At 37.5% G+C, this 25,631-nt stretch overlaps 1 protein-coding gene across 1 annotated transcript in view; it reads right to left on the bottom strand.

The window, feature by feature from the left end:
• syne3 (spectrin repeat containing, nuclear envelope family member 3) overlaps nt 1-25,631 on the bottom strand; it is a 74,391-nt gene that overhangs the window by 11,835 nt on the left and 36,925 nt on the right. The window contains exons 13-15 of the mRNA XM_042500605.1: nt 7,791-7,963; nt 5,450-6,074; nt 1,096-1,239 (exon numbers count right to left, since the gene is read on the bottom strand). Of these exons, the coding sequence (XP_042356539.1) occupies nt 1,096-1,239; nt 5,450-6,074; nt 7,791-7,963 (942 nt within the window). The remainder of the gene's footprint in view (nt 1-1,095; nt 1,240-5,449; nt 6,075-7,790; nt 7,964-25,631) is intronic.

Below are 25,631 nucleotides of genomic sequence, written 5' to 3'. Positions count from 1 at the left end.
AGAGGGATGTCGCCTGCTGTAAAGCCCTCTGAGGCAAACTGTGATAAGTCATTAAGGGTATTATAAATAAAATTGACTTGACTATTGACTTGATACAGTTGGTGGGTGTAGTTTGGCAGAGACAAAATAGTTTCTACATGAAACTGCTCACAACAAGGTCTTTGGATTATCTTGACTAACCAGGTCATGATTTCTGGAACATTGCTGTTGAGTTTTTCAAATGTATTTTTTGGTGCTTTGAACAGCACAAGCTGAGTGGCATCTAGTTCCATTATACTGGAGAGAAGACAAACATCTCTACAGCCGATATCTCCAATACTTGGCACTCGGCAACAGTTCACCCGAAACTGTGTTAAAGGGACAGTTTCGGGTGAACTGTCCCTTTAACTTCATCTTCCATCATCTGTTTTGGGCCTGTCCAAAAGTAAATCGTTTTTGGCTTAAGATTTATATATTATTAGTGACTATATTTGGGACAGCAGTCACATTTAAGAGGGATCAGCTTCTTTTTGGCCTTTTACTCTCAACATCTACAAATACAACAAAATACTTATTAGGAATATTGAGTTAAGCTGCTAGAAAAGTAGTTACAAAGTAATGGCTTCAGCCAGATGCTCCATGTGTAGAGCTGGTATGATATCATTTATGAAATCTTTGTGATGACAAGAATGACCTTTTCAAAGAGGCTGCAGGTGACTAAATTTGAAGAAATTTGGATGAAGTGTAAAATGTTTATTTTCCTAAAATGTCCTTCTTTTGTTAAAATATGTTTATTCAACTCTGTATTCCTATTTCTATTCATTTACCTTAAATGCTGAACACCCCACGTTCTATGTCTGATATTTGTGTTCTTTGTTGTTTCTTCAGTGTAAAAAAAAAACAAACAAAAATGGTAAAATGGTTCACTCTGTAAAATAATGAATTAACGCCGATTACATAACTGTTGCTGAAAACTGAAATCAAATTAAAAAAAGTCAAACAAAACAAACTTCTTCCTCAAAGAATGAGAGTTAGTCTGTGTCTGTGTCTGTTACAGCTACAGACTGAGATGTTTAAAAAGAAAAAGTGAATGTTTTCAGGTGAACTGGACCTCACCTTGAGTGTGTCCTGTCGGATCTTGAGTTGTTTGGTGCTGAATGTTGCTCCGTTGGTGCTGAGGATCCCTGAGAGGAGTTCATTCTCTTTGGACAGCCAGGCCTCAAACTCCTTCCTCCTGGATCTGGACTGTCCTGAGCCTCCCTGTAACATAATGAACAACTCTCAAAAAGTCCTGTACACGCTGACACTATCAACAGGAAAGCAGTCATTTTGTGTCCTTTTTTGAGTTTGGGCTGGGGATGCTTGGCTGATCTCTGGACTGTTATAAAATCCATCAGTGAGAGAGGTCGGCCGCTGCAGTCACCCGTCACTACATTTCTTCTTTTTCCTTTGATATGATTTCATTTCAAGAACAATTCTCCTGGCAGACGAGTGCAACACTAGAGCAGAGGTGATTACAGTTATTCAGAGCTTTCCGATAGTGTCGAACTAAAACTGCAAAGATGACGAACAAACATCTAAAAACTGAACAGCTCCATCCATCGCTGCCCCGCACTAACTTTATTCTGTTTCTTTCCGACTCATTCTGCCCTCATTAGTGCTGATGAAACAGCAAGCTGTGGGTCACTACTGATCTTTTTTCACTTTCACTTTTTTCAACGACTGAGTAATATGTTGCCTCGTAAGACCCATTGAATACACCCAGCAGCCTACAAAACACAAATTTGGTATTGCCTGTTTATTATTTGCCTAAAGCCCCAGAAATCAAGCACCTTTTAAAACCTGAGCAAATTGGTTTGATTTCTTTAAAAAAAAAAAACATGAAAAAGAAGAAATGAGCAACAAAAGACAGTAATGACCCAAAAATAGTAAAACATCAGTAAAAAGTGCAAGTGTTTCTAAATCTACTAATTTCATGCAGTTCGTAATTTCTTACCAAATTGTTTGTTGCTTTTCATATCATGTTTTGGAAAGAAATTGCACTTGCTGTCTGAGTGTATAAGGTGTTTTGAGTTGGACAGGCACTGACCCAGTGAGGACTCATTTTAAGCCTGATTTGGTGGCTGCTGATTAATTTTAGAAGTGAACCACTGAACTGACTGTCATTTGATAATCTGGCCAGGTTGTGATGCCTCGTTGCCTTAATGATCACTTATTTCACACGCTGAAATAGTCTGTAGTCCTAAGCCAGACAGGGTCCTCACGAGTACCAGAAATGAAAAGTTAATGCTACTTAAGACTTTCAAAAGATCATTTTCAACCCTGTTTTTGATTTTTGGACAAACCACCTTTTTTCGTTGATTTAATCCTTGCAGGTGGATCTAAAGTTACGTGAGTACTACAGTATATATGTGTCCCTGTGCATTGGTAGGTTTTTATGTAAGAATATCATTATTGGAGTGAGCCAGGTTAACTCTTTAAAACCAGAGCAAATTGGTTCAATTTCTTTCAAAAACAAAAATTATCAAAAAAAACCCTGTGAAAAAGTTACAACAAAATTACCTGAAAATAAGCTAGAAAAAAAGAAGTCTAAAACAAAAACAACAAGACAATGACCCTTTAAAGGTGTGGAAAATACAAAAATATAAAGGTGTTTATTTTATATATGCTTCTTTTTCTGTGACATAATTAAATATAGTTTTCTGTACAATTTCCACAATTTTGGGATTTCCTAATAATCCTCCCCTCCTTTTAAAGCTAATTTTTAAGCAATGTCCTTATAATGTTTAAACTTTCTTTTATCTCCCCATGTTTTTGAAAGAAATCAGACAATTTGCTCTGGTTTTAAAGGGTCAAATAGCTTGTGAAAGGAGTCTGAACGCAGCACAAGAAAACTGAAATCGATCCAGTTTTCAAAGGGTTGATGCACATTTTGCCAACAGGTTAGTGCAAGTACAAAGGAAAAAAGTCAGTTTTAGGTTCAGAAATAACTTCGACATGCAAACAGAAGAGCTTCACTCATTTTGACAAAAAGTACTTAAAAGATGAGCAAATGAAATAAAATCAAATGTTTAAGACCTTATAAATTCAATGTATATGTAAAACTATTTAATGACTGTAAATCCTAATAATTACCAGGTTGAATCTGAGACATTTTAACCCTTTGAAACATGAGCTTATTGGCTTGATTTATTTATTTATTTTTTCAAAAACAGAAAGAAATCAATGAGCAATTTGACAAGAAATTACCCCAAATTTAGCAAGAAACTAGTAAGGAGTTACAAGAGAAATACCAGAAATTCGCAAAAAAAGTAAAAGAAAGCCAAAAAGGAATAAAATAAAACTAATAATAATAATAATAAAATTATATATATTTTTCCCGTAACCTAATTTTAAATATATAATCATAGTAGTTATTTTTATTGATATATTACTTTAGTTATTTGATAGTTTTCTAATAATTACCTTTCTCTCCTTTTTTCATATCTAGTTTTTCTTGTCTCCTTTAACTATTTTTTTCCCAGTTGACGGGACAGTTCATGCCAAGTTGGTGACTGCCTCTTTTCCCTTCAAACTATGGTTTAAATGCTTGTGAAAAGTGACTGAACGCAGCACAAGAATAGTGATGCTGGCCCAAGTTTCAAAGGGTTAATACATTAAGGACCTGTAGACAGCCTGTAGCAGTGCGCCGTGATGAAAATCAAAGTCAACTTAGCTGCACTGCAGACAGACCTTATTGTCTATTCCCAGCCATCTTTCTTCACCTCTATTCACCTATTTTTTTTTCTTCTGGTAGAAGTGCACCGAGTAAAGATACCTTTCTATTTTTCTGCAGAGAGCCGATCTGTGATTCAGCTTTTACAGGCAGCCTGGATCTTTTATACATTATTTACTTTTTTACCCTGATAGTCAATTTTACGTGACTGGATGTTGTAGATTTCCACCATCTGACGGGAGAAAAATATTACCTGATAAATTATCAGTACAAACAATGAAGCCCTTTACTGAAAAACTCTGACTTGAAAAGAGAAGTTGATCAGACCCAGAGAGGATTGCTTTGACGTCTCATTAAATACTTTCAGCAGCTGGAATCAGTTCACTGGATCACTTTGGGATGAATTCAGTTATTCAGTTTTGGATAAATTCAGTAATTCAGTTATGGTAAAGGGTTTTGCAGCAGCCTGTAGCAGTCGTGGTGATATAAATATCCCCCTCTTTATTAAAGCCACAGTTGAGATTTTCAGAATTGGGGATGTACGAGGTATTTGTCCATAGTCATTATATTATATACAGTAGATGTCAACATGCCCTCAATTTGGAGAGGCAGGCGGGAGTCCAACACTAAAGCAACAAAACCTATTTTAACCATATAAAAAATACCGCCTCAAGTGTACACTATATTAATAACACTGTACTGCTTTACTTTAAAGTCAGAGAGAGATTTCAGATGGAAAACCTAACACCATTATGTCGCTATATCTCTTATAAAAGCCAGACTCCAGTGACAAAAACAGCCTTGCTAAGCACAGCAGCTGCTGGTCTACCACTGCCTCCATGAATTATTTTGTCTGTGTTATTGTGCAACTTAATTGACTTAAAGGGTTAGTGTGGATAAAGTCACACGATAACACAAACTACCTAACCGATGGAGGCAGTGGTAGACCAGCAGCTCCTGTGTTCAGCGAGCCAAAATGATGTTTTAGTTCATGGAGTCTGGCGGCTTTGATGAGAGCACAGATCAGGGATAATCAACTTGCTAAGCTTGGGGGCCACTTTTGCAGAGTGTCAGGAGGCCAAGGTCCAGTCACAGCAGCCCCATACATGTTGTTAGGATTTTAGGGAATTTTTGAGATTTTAGGACGTGTCTAGGATTGTAGGATATTAGGGGACCTCTGTTGCAGGGTGTGGGGGATCCTCCACTGATACTTTTTTTGATAAATAACCGCTATGTTGATGCTGTTTTAAGCACTCTGACACCTTATGTATACTAAAAGTACAAAAACAATTCCCAGTGTGAAAGCACCCCCAAAAATTGTGTATTTCCAAAGTTTCTAGCTCTATGAATTAAAGGCCTTTAATAATTTTCAAACCATCCTGATTGCCTGCACCTAGATCTTTTATACCACTGTTTTTAGGTTATAAGTTCCTTCTTTTTTCTGAAGTATTCCCTTCCATGAGCACCGATGGTTTGCCTGTCTTTTTTTTATAACTACATATTTATAATTATGTCAAAAAAAACATTTCTTAGCACTTTAAGGTCTTTTTTTTTGGTTTCTGTTTTTCAGTTTTCTTTTTTGGTGTGCCTGTTTGCAGGTCATTTTCTTGCAACTTTTTACTTATTTCTTGACAGTTTTTTGGGGCCTTTTCTTGCTAAACTGTCATTGCATTCTTCCCAAGAAGAATTTGCCATTTTGCTGGGGTTTCCAAAGGTTAACCAAGGGGTAGAAATATAAACAATGCTCATCCATACCGTTGTGTGTTGCATTGGTGTCGTAGATGGCTGCTTGGCTGCGTCTCTTCTGACCAGCATGAACGCTCCTCCTCCTCTCGGACTCAGGCCCTCTCCTGCCTCCACGCCACCTTCAGCAGAGCTCATGCAGACATTTGTGGTTACAGCTGCCCCCCCTCTGTCTCCCCCTGCTGACGTCTCACTGTCAGGGCTCCCATCAGCCGCAAAGTCTTTGGAGCCTTTCTGTCTTGCTCTGCTCCAGATGCTCCAAGCAGAGGAATCTACTGTGTCTCCTTTAAAGGAGCGTCCACTGTCCTCGCTTGTCCTCGGATGTTTATTGTCATCTTCAGCGAAGCTGAGGTGACCTTCTGCGTGGCCCTGGATCCACCCACCCTGCCTCTTCATCAGCTCCTCTGCTGCATCTCCCTCCAGGCTTCCTGCTCCTCCAGGCCTGGAGCTGGCTGCGGCTCCAAACAGCTCAGCTGCTTTGTCTTGTTGTCGTCCCTTCTGGCTCCTGGAGCCTGCCCTGACCCGAACTTCTCCCTCCCCCACACTCAGCTCTGCTGTTAGTGATGTGCTGTCTGCAGATGGGCCTCCAACAATCCATAAATCAGACTGTGTCTGCTGCGTGGAGCTGTTCAGCAGCCTAAGAGACAAACAAACAGAGAGATGAAGAGATTCCACAACTCACCAGCTCATCAGCTGAGCGTCTAATGCATCACAACCACAGAGGAGACTGTGGAACAACAGAAAAGCAATGCAGTTCTTTTCTGAAATAAAACTCTGAGCTGCAAGAAACTTGAGTCCAGAGAAGCTCACATTGTTTGTTTATATGCTTGCATTTACATTCTGAACTACAAGCAAGCACAACACCGGCGCTCACATTATCAGTGTGATGGCTTTGTAGCTCAGACACATCCATTTCTATTTATTTTGCCCAAATTAATTAGGAGAAATTTTCTGTGACTGCTCGGGTTCTGCCTGCTTGTGGATTCTTGCCACAACTTTGCACCTAAATTGTTTCAGATTTTTGAGTTGTGCACTCTGCTGTTTTTAATCATGTTCTGTACCACAGTCAGCTCTTCAGTCACTGAGCTTAAGGCCATGTTTGGAGAACGGCCCTGCTATAAACAGAAAAGTCTCTCCTTTGTGTATTTAAAAAAATCTGTGTTCACATGATAACATTGTGAGAATGATCCTTGTGAGCACGGAACCGCAAAAAAACCCAAAACGCTGTAGTATGAATGCCAGGCCAGTAGTTGGTGGTGTAACTTTGTAATAACACACCTAAAGGGACACCACTCGCCTGTGCATAAAGGAGGTGAGTATAAATAAACAAAAAGACAATGTCAAACGCATGCACAGGAACCGACAGCGTTATGCAACTCAGTAGCCTATTTGTCCGAAATGTAACGCATGAACTGCGGCCATGATGTCACCATTCTCTCAGGATCCACGCTTTGCCAGTTAACATGGCGACAGAAGGGGTGGAGTTTTAAAAAATGACACTTTGGAACCCGGTTTTAAAGTTTGCATTTTACAGGCCACTATAACGTTGCTGTTGTAGGAACGAAAGGCCAAACCACAACAAAACTGTCATATAATAAACTTGAATACACAACAGTTATAACATTTAATAAAATATGGTTAAAAAAGGTAAATAATGTAACTTTATAATGAAATTTTAAAAAGTATTATTGTAATTAAATAAATCAGAGCAGTATCCACGGTGCTTTTATTATGAAGGACCATGCTGTCAGACAGGAAGTGTAGATGTTTTTGCTGTGGTATTGCAGACAGCTAGTAGACAGTTAAACAGATACTGCGGCACATTTAACTGTGAGGATTCATTCACTGTGAGCAGGCGACAAACTAACAGCTCTCCAGTTCATATAATAATGGGATTTTCAAATCACAGTAGTGAACCATGGTAGCAAAATAAGACTAACTAGGCACACAGTCTGGGGCTCTGCAAAAGCCCTGCTTTGTGTGTGTTTGTGTGAGAAACAGAGAGCCGTATCAGCGAATGAGAGAGCCGCAATGCCAGTTGCTTCAAAAAACAATGTGACGATTTATACTCAATGTTCAAAAGCCGCGATACATCAAGTTTATTCGATAAATCGCTGGCCCTATGTGTAACATGCAAAGGGCGCATAGAGAAGGGGCATAGTAGCGGCTCTGTAGCATGATCTCTGTAAAAAGAGCTCCTGACTGCTGCTGCTGAGCTGCTTCCACTCTGCAGTGCTTGTAGAGGAGTCAGTGTGACCAGTGAGTCATTTCGGATAATCCTTTTTACTGCTGCCTCACACAAGGCACACCAAATTAGAAAAAGCAACACTTATTTCCCCATGTGTTAAGGTACCTGTGCAGATTGAGACTCGTGTTGTAGAGAGCCATCCAGGACTCTCGTAGGCGCTTCATGTCTCGCAGAATGTGAACCTGTCCCTCCTCTGAAGTTCTCTCCAAAACCCCCTGACCCTGGACCTCCATCTGCTGCAGCTGGAGCTCCTTCTCTGGAAACTCTCCCAGCGCTCTCTGTGGACAACAACACAACATTTTCATCAACACGGTGGTCAGAGAGGGGAGATCAAGAGCTGTGGAGGCTTTGCAGTCACACTGCTTTCATCACGCAGCCATCCTGACGTTAGTGAACTTTATTTAAACACCCCCACAGTGTCACAACCCTGCAAAATGTGGTCACCAAACTTTCCAGATGTGTCAGTGAGATCAAACTGAAGGTTGGGTGCTTTGGGCAAGGTGGCAAGAAGTACTTCAAGGGGTTACATCACAAACTTTACAGGGTAACTTCAGTTTTTTTTCAACCTGGACCTTATGTTCCTTTTTCATTTTTTACATGAATGACTAATGCAGACAACAGTTTCTGAAACTGGTCCAGTATTGAGTGAGTCACTTAACAGGTTTCAATGTTACCACTTGGGGCAAATTGTGTATTGTCAATTTATGTTCACTAAAAGTGCTTGTTTTTGCAACTGACAGGCTCAAATGGTTATTTTAAGTTTCTGGAAACATAATGGAAGGGATCCCTGAAGAGATAGACCTCTTGTTAAAGAGTAAATTCCTTTTTGATTAATCAGAAACAGTTGCAGAAATGCTGCTGCCAAACTTACAAGAATCCATTTAAATAAACAGTAATTTTAGCCTGTATAGAGGCAGCATATTTCCATATTTCCAATTCATGTAAATGGTGAAAAATAGGGGTTTATTTCAGCTAATCAGAGTTGGTGATTGTTGGAAGAGTGGCAAAACAAACCAAGATGGTTTTTGTGAGTTTTGTTTTGTTTCTGTCGACTTTGAATTAATTGTGTTTTTTACAATGATCAAATTACTATTTAAATGGAGTCTGGTGGGTTAGGCATAATCAAATTTGGGTCTGTTTCTGATTAAACAAAAGGATCTTACTCTTTAAGAAAAAGGTCCATTTCTGAAGGGAGCCAGGTTTTCATTGCAGATTTGCATAAAACTTAAGCAGTATTTTTGAAATGTCAATAAAACACAGTTGCGAGATGACTGTATTTCCATTGAATGATGGTCTGTGACTTCTCCTCTGGCGATAACATTCTAGTAGCCATGGTGATGGATGTTCAAAACATTAGCAGCTTTATTTCTATTGCAGCCACCACATTCGCCGTCATCATTTACAATCCAAGGCCACATAGGCGTGTTATGGAGCCATAATGGAAAGGTGAGCCCCTTATACATGGGAGCAGCCACATATGAGGGATTTCTGGGAGGTGATAGTTCAAAATTTCACAGAGGAATTGTGGATTCAAAACTTTCAAATGATCCGCTCAACTTTTAAAGTTATGTGATGCAATACCAGCTCTTGTAGCTCCTGCTGCATCATGAGGGAGCCAGTTCCTACTGACTAGCACATACAGTAGCCATAGAAAAGACCTAGAAAAGCCAAAAAAAGTTTCTTTTGCAGTTTTGCAAAATATGGCTTTTTGAATCACCATAAATACCGATAAATGGGAGTTTTTTCAAAATTGACGTGTTTCCATTAGGTGTATTTTATATTAGGAATTTCAATTTGTGCAATTTGAGGGTTAATGAAAACCCACCCTCTGTGAGTAGTAGGTTTAGATGAACTGCTGTAAACTGCTTCCCTCCGTTTATTCCCCTTTATTAGGTGTATTTTACGTTTGTCATTTAAATTTGTGCAATTTCAGGCCTAACAGAAATCTACCCATCAACAAAAACAAACACTTCTGTGGACGTAAATTGACGATGCAAAGAGCGCCCTGACTGTCAGCTGCAGCAGTCTTTGCCAATATTGGACCAAATTTTAAAAAAATGTTGTTCCCATTAGTCCCTTAGACACAAAAAAATATCAGAAAAAAGGGTCCAAGTTGAAAATACTGAAGTTACCCTTTAAGTAACATGCTCTCATTAAACTTGACATTCATGTTTGATAAAGCTGTGATCATTTGGACCAGAGGAACAGAAAAGCCAAAAAAAGTTTCTTTTGCAGTTTTGCAAAATATGGCTTTTTGAATCACCATAAATACCGATAAATGGGAGTTTTTTCAAAATTGACGTGTTTCCATTAGGTGTATTTTATATTAGGAATTTCAATTTGTGCAATTTGAGGGTTAATGAAAACCCACCCTCTGTGAGTAGTAGGTTTAGATGAACTGCTGTAAACTGCTTCCCTCCGTTTATTCCCCTTTATTAGGTGTATTTTACGTTTGTCATTTAAATTTGTGCAATTTCAGGCCTAACAGAAATCTACCCATCAACAAAAACAAACACTTCTGTGGACGTAAATTGACGATGCAAAGAGCGCCCTGACTGTCAGCTGCAGCAGTCTTTGCCAATATTGGACCAAATTTTAAAAAAATGTTGTTCCCATTAGTCCCTTAGACACAAAAAAATATCAGAAAAAAGGGTCCAAGTTGAAAATACTGAAGTTACCCTTTAAGTAACATGCTCTCATTAAACTTGACATTCATGTTTGATAAAGCTGTGATCATTTGGACCAGAGGAACAGTCACGGGTCTCAGGATGTTGAGTCTAGCTTTGCATCACTCACCCTCTCACTGCTGGAGTGAGTTTCTTTCAAACTTCAGCACATTATTTCCTGTCTGTGGTGAGGCACACATATTCCTTGCTACGAGCTGTTTAACGGGAGCAAACACACTGAACCAATGGTGTTATTTGGCTGGAATGGATTTCTCCTCTCTGTACACTCTTGGTGTCTGTTTGAGGCTGATAAGATGGCCAGTGGTTTATGTCTAAAGAGGAACTCTCTGGAAACATTTTTTCTGCACATTGCTGCATATGTCTAACATCCACCGTATATTTAAGTATATAAGTATTACAGCCACATTTAACAATGCTGTGAGTTACTGAAATGCAGAGGTGAAGCATCTCAGCACGAGACTGGCAGGTAGGTTAGTGTAATGATGAACACTAATTATAGAGTCTCTTGGTATTTCCGTTTAAATTTCATCACTTGAGGTCACTGTGAGCTGCCATCAGATCTGTCACAGAGCTGGCTGACAGACTAATACATGTCAATGATATGATATCAGAAGTGCAGAAAAGTGATGCGTTTATCCATTATGAACCCCACACCTGCAGGTCTTGACTGTCACATTAAAAGGTTTTGTAAAAATATTTCAAAGAGTGCTCACAAAAAGCTAGGCTGTCTCTGCAGTAGTAAGATGCAAATATTTTTGACGTTGGCAGTACATGACCAGAGGGAAAAGACTGTGGCATTGGCTTTTTGCTCATGAGGTAGAGACAATTATCATAATGCATCAGACCAATAAATGCTCCCAGTCGTGGGTGATGAAATGCACCTCATCTGTTCTCGACTTTCGAAGAGTTATGTGATGCAATAACAGCTCTTGTAGCTCCTGCTGCATCATGAGGGAGCCAGTTCCTACTGACAAGCACATAGCCATAGCATCATGTGACCTAGAAAAGCCAAAAAAGTGTTTCCATTGCAGTTTTTGCCAAATATGATTTTTTAAATTGCCTAAAATATAACCTCATGGGAGCATAAAAAGGTTTTTTTGCAATAAATGGGAGTTTTTTCAAAATTGACATGTTTCCATTAGTCGTATTTTATATTCACACTTTTAATTTGAGCAAACTGAGATTAATGGAAACCCGCCTACTGTTTGTATATCTGGCAAATAACATAGCACTTCAAAGATCACTTTTTTACAGAGCCGTTGGGATGAACTGCCATTTATTTCAAACACCATTTCTCCTGTTTCTGTTTAGTTTAGTGGGTTAGAACTGTCTTTTTGTTTGCTTTTTTTTTGTAGGTTGGGCAGCAGTCTGGGGAAAGATAGGTGAGTTTCTGTTTGCTATTTTGGCCTTGGTTCACCCTGAAGTCAACCCTTGACTGGGGCCTAACATGTGATCTGTTGGGTGAAGCACGACATGTTAACTTGGGCGAATCACCTGAACATTTCATTTTTCAAATTTAAACAATTCGTATGGTGTGGGCGAATTGTATTAATTGGCTTCAAATGTAAAACCACTGAATGGCCCTTTAAGTTTAAAAAGGACATAAAGGCTTATATCCTCTCTCACTCAAGTCTAGAAAAATGTATTTATTTACGAGTTTTCTAGAGACTCGATTACTTTAAATCCCCCCTATCTGGCATAAACCATAAATCACTCTTCGGCCTTCAACTAGTTCAGAACTCACCAGCGACATCACATCACCCCAATCTTTGCTTCCCTCCATTGGCTCCGTTTTCATTTATTTGAAGATTTTACTGATCACTTTTAAAGCTAATCTGGGTCTGGTCCCAAGCTCCAGAACAGAACTGTTGACCCATATGAGCCAGTTCTCAGCCTCAGGTCCTCAGGTGGGGCCCTTCTGGCTGTTCCAAAGTCGAGGGTTTAATCTAAAGGTGACCATGCCTTTGCCGTCAGGACCCCTGGGCTTTGGAAAAACCTGCCTGAGGAGATAAGACTGCAGAATCAATGACTTCTTTTAAATCACTTTTTAAAACCAATTTTATAGACATGCTTTTAATGTGATGTTGCCTTTTTATTTCTTTCATTTCCTTTTGTTTATTTCTATTTACTTTACCTATCTTATTCATGTTTTATTTATTTTATTTGTGCTTTTATTGCTTTTGGCCAATTTGTTTGTATTATTTTATTGACATTATGCATCCAGCATCTTACATTATTTTACTCGTTTTAATTTTATCCAAACTCTACCCCAGTTTGGTCTCACTTATGTTCAATAGGACTGTTTGGCTGTTTTTCTGTTGCTGTACTGCCTTGTTTATTTCTCATTTCTGCTTTTGTTTTGTTGGTCAAAGCATTTCGTCAACTCTGTTTTTAAAGGTGCTGTATATATAAACTAGTAGTTATAATAATAATAATAATAATAATAATTCCGTTTTTTATGGACTGACAGAATCTTGGCTAACGTTATTATTTGGCTAAAACAATCCTGTTATTTCTCATCCAGTCAGTTCCTCAAACTTTGATTGATTTATTGATCTTAAATAAAGTTATCTTGAGTAACAGTGTGTATAACTTTAACAGACAAGGGCAACGTGAGAGAATCAAAACCATGATGAGCACTCGTGTGATTGGCTGAGTGTTGATAAGGAGGATGGAGGGATGGCTCTGCCAGATGGGCTGTAGCGCTGGATAGCCAATCATCATATGTTTGGGTTTTGGATCCAGGAGCTGGTGGATGAAGAGTTCCCACTCTGAAAAAGTGATTTACCTCAGATGAAAAGGACTATCGGCCTCATTCACAAACAGTGCATTTGCACAAAACTCTGCTTAAACTAAGCATACAAACATTTTCGTTGAAATCTGGGATTCAACAATATTTTCTTTGCAGAATTTGTTTGTATTATGTGAACAGATTTAGAACTGTCTCAGATCATGCATGGCATGTTTAGTTTTGTTGTACTGCTTAATCAACTGCAGTCATTATTTTAAAAAAAGACTTTAATAAAAAACAATATTTGAAACTAATGTTCTAATTTCCTAATACATGAACGCAGCCTTTCATCCTCGTCACAATAAAAATATTCCACTATAAGAGCAGAGTGTCCCGCTCCAGTTTACAGTGGACTATACGAGAATGTCTACACTGACATAAAGCAGTTTAAGTTTCAGTGGTTTATACTAAATCTGCCTGCTGGCTAATGATGGCTGCTCCTTTATACTGTATGTGCATAGAAACACCTTCACAGTTTTCGCCATGATACACCTCTGGGCAAACACAGTTCCTTACACAGAAAGCTGGGGGCGTGGGACAGCAGGAACAGCAACGACAGCAGGGACAAGCCTGCCAGGTTAGAATGATTCTGATAAACCAGCATGGGCACAGCGCACGTGTCATGAATCTGCCAGAAATTTTGTGGGTGCTTTTATTTTGTCAGAACATTGTAGTGCACATATTAGTAAATGCGGCCATATATCAGCATGAGATCCACAACTCACCACCCCCACCGCCCCAATCACAGCAGGGGCCCAGGACTCAGCCCCACCATCCACCCCAGCCACCCCCTCCCCCCTCACCTCCGCAGCAGCTCTGTCCATCCTGGACAGAGATGTTAATAAGATCTTCAGGAGACAGAACCCCCGCAAAGCAGCTGGACCAGACTCTTTCTCCCCCTCCACCCTGAAGCACTGCGCCGATCAGCTGTCTCCAGTGTTTACAGACATGTTTAATACCTCACTGGAGTCATGCCACGTGCCATCCTGCTTCAAGGCCTCCACCACTATCCCTGTCCCCAAAAAACCAAGGACCAGAGGACTCAATGACCACAGAGCTGTCGCCCTGACCTCTGTGGTGATGAAGTCCTTTGAGCGCCTGGTACTGTCACACCTGATACACATCACGGACCCTCTCCTGGACCCCTTGCAGTTCGCCTATAGAGCCAACAGGTCTGTAGACGACGCTATCAACCTGACCCTCCACTTCATCCTCGAACATCGGGACTCAGCAGAAATCTAGGCCAGGATCCTGTTTGTGGATTTCAGCTCTGCTTTTAATACAATAATTACGGCTCTGCTACAGGACAAGCTCTCCAAGCTGAACATGCCTGACTCCACCTGCAGTTGGATCACAGACTGACAGGAAGCAGCAGGTGAAGCTGGGGAAGCATGTTTCTGACAGCAGAACCATCAGCACCGGCTCCCCTCGAGGCTGTGTTCTTTCTCCTCTACTCTTCTCCCTGTACACAAACAGCTGCACCTCAAGTCATCAGTCTGTCAAGGTCCTCAAGTTCGTGGACGACACCACCCTCATTGGACTAATCTCTGGTGGGGATGAGTCCGCCTACAGGTGGGAGGTTAACCATCTGGTGACCTGGTGCAGTGAGAACAACTTAGAGCTCCATGCTCTGAAGACAGTGGAGATGGTAGTGGATTTCACAAGGATCGCTGCCGCCCCCCACCCCCATCACCCTCTGTGACTCCCCAGTTTCCACTCTGGATTTCTTTACATGCACACTGTAGGTCAACTTTATTATTTAAACTTAAGGTATCTGCACTGTAACTATGCTTCTGAAAAATTGTACAATTCCTCCATTGCACCTTTTGTACATAGTTTTTTCTGTCCTTTATATTTTATCTTGTCATTTTATACATTTAAATTGCTTCTATATTTTTTTATCTTATGTTCTATTTTATTTAAATTCACTATTTTATTCTTCCTTTATGTTAATTGTTTTGCACCAAAACACCAAGTCACATTCCTTGTATATGTAAATGTACTTGGCAAAAAAACTAAATTCTGACTCTGAGTCTGATTCTGATTCTGAGATGAAGGGCAGGTGGAGACGGTGATGTTTAAACTCAAACAATTACGCAGCCTTCATGTGCCCCTCGGAAATATCGCATTTACGAGTTACGAGCGCATAAACCGCCCTCCAATGTTGTAATGAGTGGAAAATTGAGAAATTTCAATGATACCCGAGTTGCCGAGTTGTGACATTTGTGTGACTTTTCAGGGCAGCAGAAATGGTGGAAAGCATGGAAACAGTGTCAACAACTGACAAACTGAAAAAATGATATATTTTGTTACTTTGTTCCTAGTAGTTATCATTTACTTTTAGTAGTGTCACATTTTAGTATCTGCATCTATTAGCTGCAGCAAGCAAGCAAACTTTGAACTCTAAAGCATGCCATGGGAGTATACTATAACATTGATAGTAATGTTATTTTATAACACGAGGTGCTGACTTGATGTCATAGATTCATAAACATGGCGGGCAAAAGTAAATGTTATGTTGTATGTTGTTGTATATAAAAATATAATTCATAAAATACATATAAAAATGAATATAAAAATGAATATATATATATATATATATATATATATATATATATATATATATATATATATATATATATACATAAACTGGACACGGCTATCAACCTCATGTTTCAACACTTTCAACATTAAAATGCAGCCCATCTTTTCTGTAGCTTCCATGGTGCTACCACTTTACGACCTCAGAGCACATGAACACAACAAAATGGGACGAAGAATTTCCCAACACCGAGACTACAACCTCCACACATCATGTGGAGTGTCCTTTTATGAATGTGTACAATGTAACAGGTTCTTTCCCAATTTCCATTGTGAAACTAAACTTTAACTAAAAGTAACTGATGTCTTCTAAAAATTGCTGATAGTGAGCGCAGAAGTGCAAAAACACACACACACACACACACACACACACACACACACACAGACACACACAGACACACACACACACACACACACACACACACACACATACATGCGAACATGAATAATAGGGGACTATCTAAGTGTACTATCCAAGAGGGAACCTTTATTAGCAGTCATTTTAAAAATACAAAACTAGAATTGAAAATTTACTTTTGAGGTCTTCTTTCACAATATTACTGCAAATGTGATTTTTACAATTTTTTAAAGAAATTGCCAAGAGGGGACCTGAAGCCTTGAGCGACGTCTGCCTATCAAAGGGGGGACATCCATATACTGCAGTCAAACTGGTTTATCCTGGTTCTCTCACCTATAGAGTGCTTCTTTTTCACTAAAACTTCATTTGTATCTTTAAAAATGGGTATGTAAACTTTATTGCTTGCAATATATCAACATTTTTTGTGATAATAAATATTACAGAAATAATACTTGCCAAAGCAAAGTATATCTTTTAAAGAAGGCTCCCATAATCCTGTGAATTCAGTTTTATCTTACTATTTACTGTTAATAACTTTATTGTTGTCTTTGTTTTATATATGTATATATATATATATGTATATATATATGTATATTTAGACCAGACCAATTGTAACTACCAATGTATCACCAAAAATTCAGAAAAATAAATCTATAAACGAGTAACATTATACATAAAATGATCAGCAATATAATTACTTATTTTAATAATAAATAATATATTTATTTTAATTAGTTAATCACTATAAAATGATTTAACACAAGTCTGTGACTAATCCTTAAAAGCTGTTTGCTTCCAAAAGAAAGAAATCAAACTGTGACATGACAGATGAGCTCAGGTCCAGAGAAGTCAGTGGCGTTTCTGGATTTTGTTGAATCTGGCTTTCACTTAGCATAGTAGAGTCTTAAATTGCATTTATAGATGCAGTGATGAACTGTGTTCACTGTCAGTGGTTTTCAGTGTCCCCAAGCTCATTTTGTGATATCATGTTGGTATTTAATGCAGTGCAGCTTTATGGGTCAAAGGTCATGGCCATTCATTTTTGGTTTTTAGCCTTGTCCCTTTTATGCAGAGATTTCTCAAGGTTCTCTAAATCTTTTCATGCTATTATGGCAGATAGTTAATGGATTTGAACAGCAAATATCTTGTTTTGTAATGTATTCCTTTGTGTTCACAATAGTTTTTCAGTGATGGATGAAACACCTGTGTTTGTTAGTGTATTTTAGCATTATCTAATCTAGACCCCATTCAAAGATGTTTGTTTTTTTAATGACTACAGTCTGTAACACATACTACACACACTGGCATGCAGCATTGTCACAGTGCACAGAGAGTGTGCGTGAAGTGAAAGGCACATAATAAATGTTACGATAAGTTCACAATGACACTCAGCTTTACAGGACTTTACATTCCAGTATTGTAAACTGAAACTTTTCTTTAGCACTTAAAGTTTAACTGGTATGTTAGTGTTTTTGATGGGCATTGAAATGGTGATGAGCCACCAACAACTCATCTCAAAACCATCACAACAGGATACACATCTATGAATGGGCCTTCATAAGTCGACTTCTGTTTGTACTCTTTGAACTTTGCACTCTAAAAAGAAAAAAAAAATGTCCACACTCCATTTCCTTTTGTAAGAAAACTAAAAAAGGAGTTTTAAATTAAAATTATGTAACATCAAACTTTGACTTGACCTTTAAAATTGTTCAATTTCCAAAATACTTACCTGACCAGTTTTCACAAGTAGTGAATGTCAATCAAGTTTTCAATATACTTGTGTTCTCAGTCTGTACTTAAAGAAATGCAACTTGTTTGTTGGTGCACATTACAGAAGAAGGTCCACCCTTGAGTAGGATATAATGACATGAGTCCACTGTTGGCTGGTACATAATGTCACAAGTTCCTTCTTAGATAGCACGGAGTGACGTTCACACTCAACCATGTAAAGCACATACAAACATATTTAATAATACTTGTGAAAAAAAATCTCATCTGAATAATGTTACATTTCTTCTTCAAATATGATTTGTTAGTATGTTTGTGTAACAGAATATAAAGGCTCAACTTTAGTGGCTGGCTTAACCTTTTTATGGCTTGATACTGTATTAATGGGAAATTATGCCCATTTCTAAAATACATACATATTATTTCTATGATCTAAGGCAGTCTAAAAACATTAGTAAACATGGGCAACTCGCTCCCATATCCAAAAACTGGAGTGCTTGTGATGTCATGTGATATAAAGTGTAGAGTTGCTCCATTGATATGAAATTGTGAAAGATTTTCTAGATGACACTGAGAACAGCCAGAACAATGTTATAAGTATATGGGAACATTTTCTGTTACAGAACTGACAACACCAATATAATAAAGTTCATTTGGGTTTAAGGGATAACAAACATTCTGTTGGTCCCCAAAATTAGGCTCTCGATGAGCAGAAGGAGCAGCTCCAGACTTTATACTTCATGACATTACAAGTCTGAGACTTCTTTCTCTAGTGTCTAGATCAGAGATATCACACATACTGGCTGATCCCTTGGCCATGGAAAAAACATACTGGAATTCCTACTTTAGATGTTCACCTTTACAATGAAGGGTTTCCCAGAAAGGACCAAAACGATATAAAGGTCAGCAACAGTATTTGCTGATTAATCATAAAAATAGATTTATTATCAGACTTTTACTGGAAATTCCCATTAAGAGTTATTACAAGCACAGGATCTCTTTTACAATGTATGTGCGTGCTTTCAATTTATATGCATAAGAATGCATTTTCTTTGTTGATCAACATTACAGAAAAAAGGGCCACACATATAGAATAAAGCGACGGTGGTCCCAAGTTGGCTGGTACATAATGACACAAGTTCCCTTTTGGATAGGACAGAGTGATATTCACACTCCATCATAGATTAATGAAAAAGAAATAGAAAGGTGCATTTTGTAAAGAGAAAAATATCTAATACAAAAATGTATCTATTCAGTAAAGCTTCTCATTGTTTAGTAAATTGGCACCAGAAATGTTGCCATTGTAGCTTTGTAAAATAAAGGCTATAATGTGAACACAATTATAACTTGTCTTAATATTCACTGTGACGTGACAGATGAGCTCAGGTCCGGGGAAGTTGGCAGTGTTTCTGGATTTTGCTGATATCTGGCTTTCACTTTGCATAGTTAAGTCTTAATTTGCATTTATAGATACAGTGATAAACTGTGTCCACTGTCAGTGGTTTTTAGTGTCCCCGAGCTCATTTTGTGATATCCTTCAGTCATGTTGGTATTTAATGCAGTGCAGCTTTATGGGTCAAAGGTCATGGCCATTCATTTTTGGTTTTTAGCCTTGTCTCTTTTATGTATTTCTCAAGGCTCCTTTTCATGCTATTATGATAGGTAATGGATTTGAACACCAAATCTTGTTTTGTAATGTGTTCCATTGTGTTCAAAATGAATAGTTTTTTAGTGATGGATGAAACACCTGTGTTTGTAAGTGTATTTTAGCATTATCTAATCTAGACCCCATTCAAAGATGTTTGTTTTTTAATGACTACAGTCTATAACATATACTACACACACTGGCATGCAGCATTGTCACAGTGCACAAAGAGTGTGCATGAAGTGAAAGGCACATAATAAATAATATAATAATACGATAAGTTCACAATGACACTCAGCTTTACAGGACTTTAAATTCCAGTATTGTGAACTAAAACCTTTCTTTAGCACTTAAAGTTTAACTGGTATGTTAGTGTTTTTGATGGGCATTGAAATGGTGATGAGCCACCAACACCTCATCTCAAAACCATCACAGCAGGATACACATCTATGAATGGGCCTTCACTAGTTATCTTCTGTTGACCCCATTCAAAGAGGTTTGTGCAACCCAGAACTAAGTTTTTATTATATCTATTTTTTGGTTGTTTTTGATAACTATAGTTGGTAACACATAGAGTTGTAAATTAGTTGGCAAATACAGGGCTGGTATACAGCATTGTCACTGCGGCACAGAGAGTGTGCATGAAGCATGTGAGATTGCTAAAATAAGTTTACATTGACACTCAGCTTTACAGGTCTTTACATTCCAGTGTTGTCAACTGAAACAACTCTTTAGCACTTAAAGTTTAACTAATGTTAATGTGTTTCTGATGGCCATTGCGTTAAAAATTCAGACAAACAGAGCCACTGAGAGCCAAGATGCCCTACTGCTTTAGAGGGCCACTTAATAAATAATTACCTTTCAATTATTTCAGTGATATTACATACATGTGGTTATTATGTCACTTCCCAGCAGATGTTTCTTCATGTGAAAAACATGTTTAACTCCTTTTTTTGAATAGCTTGTAGTCAATTGTGCAATTGACGACAAATGTGGAATTCTGCTTGTATTTCTACTCTTTACAGTTTAACATTATCTTACCCAACATCCACTTGTTTAACACAGGAAAGAGGAAAAAGCCATGTTTCAGTCAGATACAACATCTAGGATATGAGAAGTAAGCAACCCTGAAGCCCCAATGTGTAATGTCCTCACGACCATAACGACCATCGTCAGCTAGAAGAAACCATCCCCCGCACTGCAGGGAATCAAGGCCTGACAGATTTTCACAGGCTGACTTGCAGAGAATCAAACCCCTCACCCACTGCAGGTCACTCACACTTCTCAGTGGCAGCAGTCTCCACTGTTCAACACTCAAAGTTAGGATCTGAGAATCATATGGGTGCTGGTCACTCCACCTCTTCAGTGTAGAAGAAATTACATATTTTTGTCCACTTCATCAACTGAAGGCCAAGTAAATATAAAAATATATCTATAAAACTGTGTGTGAATGTAATAAAGACAGATTGCTTTCTAAAGAATGCACAAAGCCATTGAATCAAATGTACATAGATCATACAGAGATGAATAACATTTTTTTTCACACATATGAATACTCAGCCTCTTTTAAGGATGCATCTTACTCCATAAATGTGGTAATTTTACGTGTCGGTATCATCTTTCTGAAGCTGGCAATACTGTATTATAGGCATCATTAATAATTTGTTAACTGACTGTTAATTATACTTTTGTCAATACTCCTTGATAACCAATGAAGAAATGATAACTAATTAACTTTACCCATTATAAGTAATGTTATAGATTGTTATTTTATTAGTCAAATACCAAGACTTATACAGTCTTGTATAAATACATAAACTAAGTATTAATGGTTTCCAACTAATTTGTAAACCTTTGTAAAAACAAAAAAAGTAAATTATACAATATAAATATCTCTTGGATAGATAGACCAAATATTTATAACACTTTGTTAACTATTAATAGTTGGTTTGAAAACTGTTTATAAACATTGTTTGGATGGTTTCTATAAAGTTGCAACTGCTAATGGTAATAAACTGTTAAACTGTTAACAAATACCATGTAGCAGATCTTGAAATACTATTTGGAAGACCATTATAAAGTTGCAGTTGCTATTTAAATCTTTTGAGTCACTTAATAAATAATGTCTTTCTAAGCACTTTGTAAGGTATACATACATGTTTGCCCTTCATTAAATTTTTAATAGGTTACAAAAGTTGCAAAACAACAATAACCCACTACATTTATCTTTGGGTCAAAGTTGCATGTCAACATTGACTTTCTGTTCATATATGTGTTTAAAATGATAATCACACAATCAGGACACAAACATGTACTCTTTATGTAGCTCACCTATAAAACATTTAAAAGGGCCAAATTAGTTTTACTCCATACAATCAATAACCATTGACAACATTTTAACTATCTAAATAATGTTTGTAGATGCTTTACAGAGTATCTAATTCTGTAGTATTGTTTTACCTCTTTAGTTAAAACAGAACCTTTTATTATAATTAGAATAATGAAATGTAAACTTGAGGCAATAACCTGTGCAACATCAAAATGGTATGTCATGAAATAACAGATGTAATCATTAGGTAACTGAATATGTTCAACTACTTAAATATCCATAATAGTACAAGTTTTGAAAAAAAAAAAAAAACAGTATTTAAAATGGGAATTAAAGTGGAGAATTGTATGCCTACTCCGTACAATTTCAGGGTGTTCTTCCCAATAATCCAGGGATGTTGTACTAACCAAGATAAGCAGTGTGTGCTACTTGTTAAACCCAGGATGGGGGAATAAGCCACGTTTCAGTCAGTCTAAATCAGATACAGCATCTTGGATATGAGAAGTTAGCAACCCCTTAGCTCAATGTGTCATGTGCTAACGACCATCGTCAGCTAGAAGAAACCATCCCCCGCACTGCAGGGAATCAAGGCCTGACAGATTTTCACAGACTGACTTGCACAGAGTCAAACCCCTCACTCACTGCAGGTCACTCACTTCTCAGTGGCAGCAGTCTCCACTGTTCAACATTCAAAGTTAGGATCTGAGAATCATATGGGTGCTGGTCACTCCACCTCTTCAGTGTAGAGGAAATTACATATTTTTGTCAGCTTCATCAACTGAAGGCTCATAAATCTAACAATATATCTATAACACCATGTGATTGCTTACTTAATAATGCAGAGCACCACTGAATCAAATGTTTAACATCTTAGAGAGATGAACAACAATTTTTTCACAAACAAATGAACATTTAACCTCCTTTAGGGATGCATTTCGCTCCATAAATGTGCTGATAATTTTACATGTCAGTGTCATCTTTCCTAAGCTGGCTGTTAACAGACTGTTAATTTCACTTTTGTCAATACTACTTGATAACTAATAAATAAATTGCAACTACTGATGGTACGCTGATACACTGATACACTGCTGATGGTATATTGTTAAACTGTTAAAAAATACCATGTAGTGGATCTTGACATATTATTTGGGAGGCCATTTTAAAGTTGCATTTGCTGTTTTAAATCTTACAGTCACTTAAAAAATGCTTTGTTTCTCAGCGCTGTGTTAAGCATGCATACATGTTTGCCCCCATTAAATGTTTTATAGGTTAGAAAACTATTTATTTTCATATATAAGTTCAAACTGATTTATGACCAAACCTTTTAAATTTATATCACTGCAGCTCAAATGAAAAGGGTTCAGGAGGTGAAAAATGGACTACATAAATTCAACATTACAGATCAATAACAAAACCTATGTTACAAAACTACAATAATCCACCATGTTTTTTCTTTGGCTCAATGTTGCATTCTGACATTTTATTTCTGTTTCCTGAATATGTTTAACATGATGATCAGACGATCACTCTTACTCTTTAGTTTTGTTTTACTCCTATAGTTGAAACCAAACCTTTTATTATGATTAGAACAATTAAATGTTAACTTGGCACAATAAACTATGTAACATCACAATGGTTTGCCATGAAATTCATGTAATTATTAGGTGATTAAATATGTTCAAATATTTAACTATCCAGTAAAAAAAGTACTACTTTTGTATCAGTATTCAAGCTAGTGGGAATTTGAGTGGAGAATTATATGCCAATCTGTAAACTTTTAGGATGTTCTTCCCAATAATCCAGAGATGTTGTACCAGCTAAAATAAGCACTGTGTGCCACTTGCTTAACCCAGGACAGGGGACAGACCCATGTCTCAGGCAGTCAGAGTTGGATGTAACATTCTAGCTAATATAAATTAGCATCTCTGAAGCTTAATGTGGAATGGCCTATTGACCATCGTCAACAACAAAGAAACCAACCCCCACACTGCAGAGAATCAAGGCCTGGCACAGAGCTGCACACGCTGACCCCTCACCCTCTCCAAGTCACTCATTTCTCAGAGGCAACCTTAAAGGCACATGGGTGCTGGACACTCCACTCAGTCAATGTGGAGGATTGTTTAATGCTTACATCATAAACTAAAAACCCTTTAAGGAATTTGAAATTCTTCATATAAACCAAAACTGTGTTGAATAATAATAAGTCCCTCTGGTCACTGCAGCATGCACACAGAGAGATGGCAAATCATTTAATCCAATACAAAATGAGTAGTCAGCCTCTGTTAAAGACACAATCCATAAATGTGCTGGTAATTTTGCATGCCAGTACACCCATTTAAAAACTCTCAGTTCCCTCTCCTACAACAGAAGACTTTAAAGGTCGTACACAGCAGACAATCCAATCCAAATCTCTCAGCGTTATTTTTTTATTTTACTTGAAAGTGAATCCTATTTTGATCCTAGTTCTGCTGCAGTTTTTGTATTGTTGGCTGTTTTATATTTCTTTAGTTGTTTTAGTAGTTGTAGTTGTTTTGGTTTTCTTGAGATCTAGTAATGTGTATATACAATTTTGTCTGTCTAATGCAGATTTAAGATTAATTTAAAACATTGGAGAAAATATAAAACAAAACAAAACAAAACAAAACAAGAAGTGTCATTTTGTACAGGCCAAGAGGGGACAAAGTGTGGACTGACTTTCCTTTTTTAGAATTTAAAGTTAAAGTACAGCCAAAAGTACAGCCAAAAACCTATAGAATTTGAAATAGTTCATCTCAGCAGTTGAACAGAGGGTTTCAGAGGTTAATCATTCCTCTAACTGACTTATCCCTGTAACTGAGACAAACTGATTGCTCACAAAACCTCCCATATTATAAATACCATTAAAGATTGCTCTAGTCATTTATATCATGATGGGTTGTCAATGTGTTTTCAACACAAGGTAAAAAGGAGCACACTCTTAAACAGCAACTCAAAAACTTATTCAGGTGCACGATTCAAAAAGCAATGTACGAAAAAACTAAAATGATATTTCTATCTCCAATTTCCTAAAAAAATAAATAATTTTATTATTACATTTTTGTAAGATTATTTTTTTGAACAATAATGCATCTAACTTCTTTTTTTCCTATTCTTTGTCATTTATTCATGTTGAAATGGGAATGTCACTCTATACTATATATCTAAGATGGAACTTGTGTCATTATATACCAGCCAACAGTGGACTCATGTCACTTTATACAACTCAAGTGTGGACCTCTTTTCTGTAATGTGGAGCGACAAATAAAATGGATTCCTATAGATGGGCACACATACATTGGATTTCAACCATAACAATAAATGCCAAATTCAGCTGATTCCTGTGAATTCTGGGAGACCCTGCAATTTTGTCAAATCACTGCAACTATACAGAATTCTTAACTATTTAAACCGGTTAAAATCTGATTTTCACTGTATGTCTGCCCACAACTAATCCACTCAGTTCCTCAGTTGCCCTCTAAGTATTTCTGAGTGGCTCTGATGTTTTACAAAGAAGACTTTGGACCAGCAAAGCTATTTTTAAATTATTTGCTTCATTTTATGCAAATATTGGCTCTGAAAAGGCATCATTCAATGATGATGAAACTTTATTCCTTTTTTAAAAAAAAAAATAACATTTTTGTTTTAATATTCTTTTCCCAATAGAAAAAAAAACTTTAAATCCTCAAAAAAAAACCTAAAACTTGCATGGCATTTTTTTTGCTTGTAAAAACTGTTAAATGGAAGTTTTGAGTATGTCCATCCATATTCTCAAGTGATGCTAGCCACGCA

Source organism: Plectropomus leopardus, chromosome 14 (genome assembly GCF_008729295.1).
Source record: "Plectropomus leopardus isolate mb chromosome 14, YSFRI_Pleo_2.0, whole genome shotgun sequence".
Classification (NCBI taxonomy): domain Eukaryota; kingdom Metazoa; phylum Chordata; class Actinopteri; order Perciformes; family Serranidae; genus Plectropomus; species Plectropomus leopardus.
This window is presented reverse-complemented; position numbering and strand designations above follow the sequence as displayed.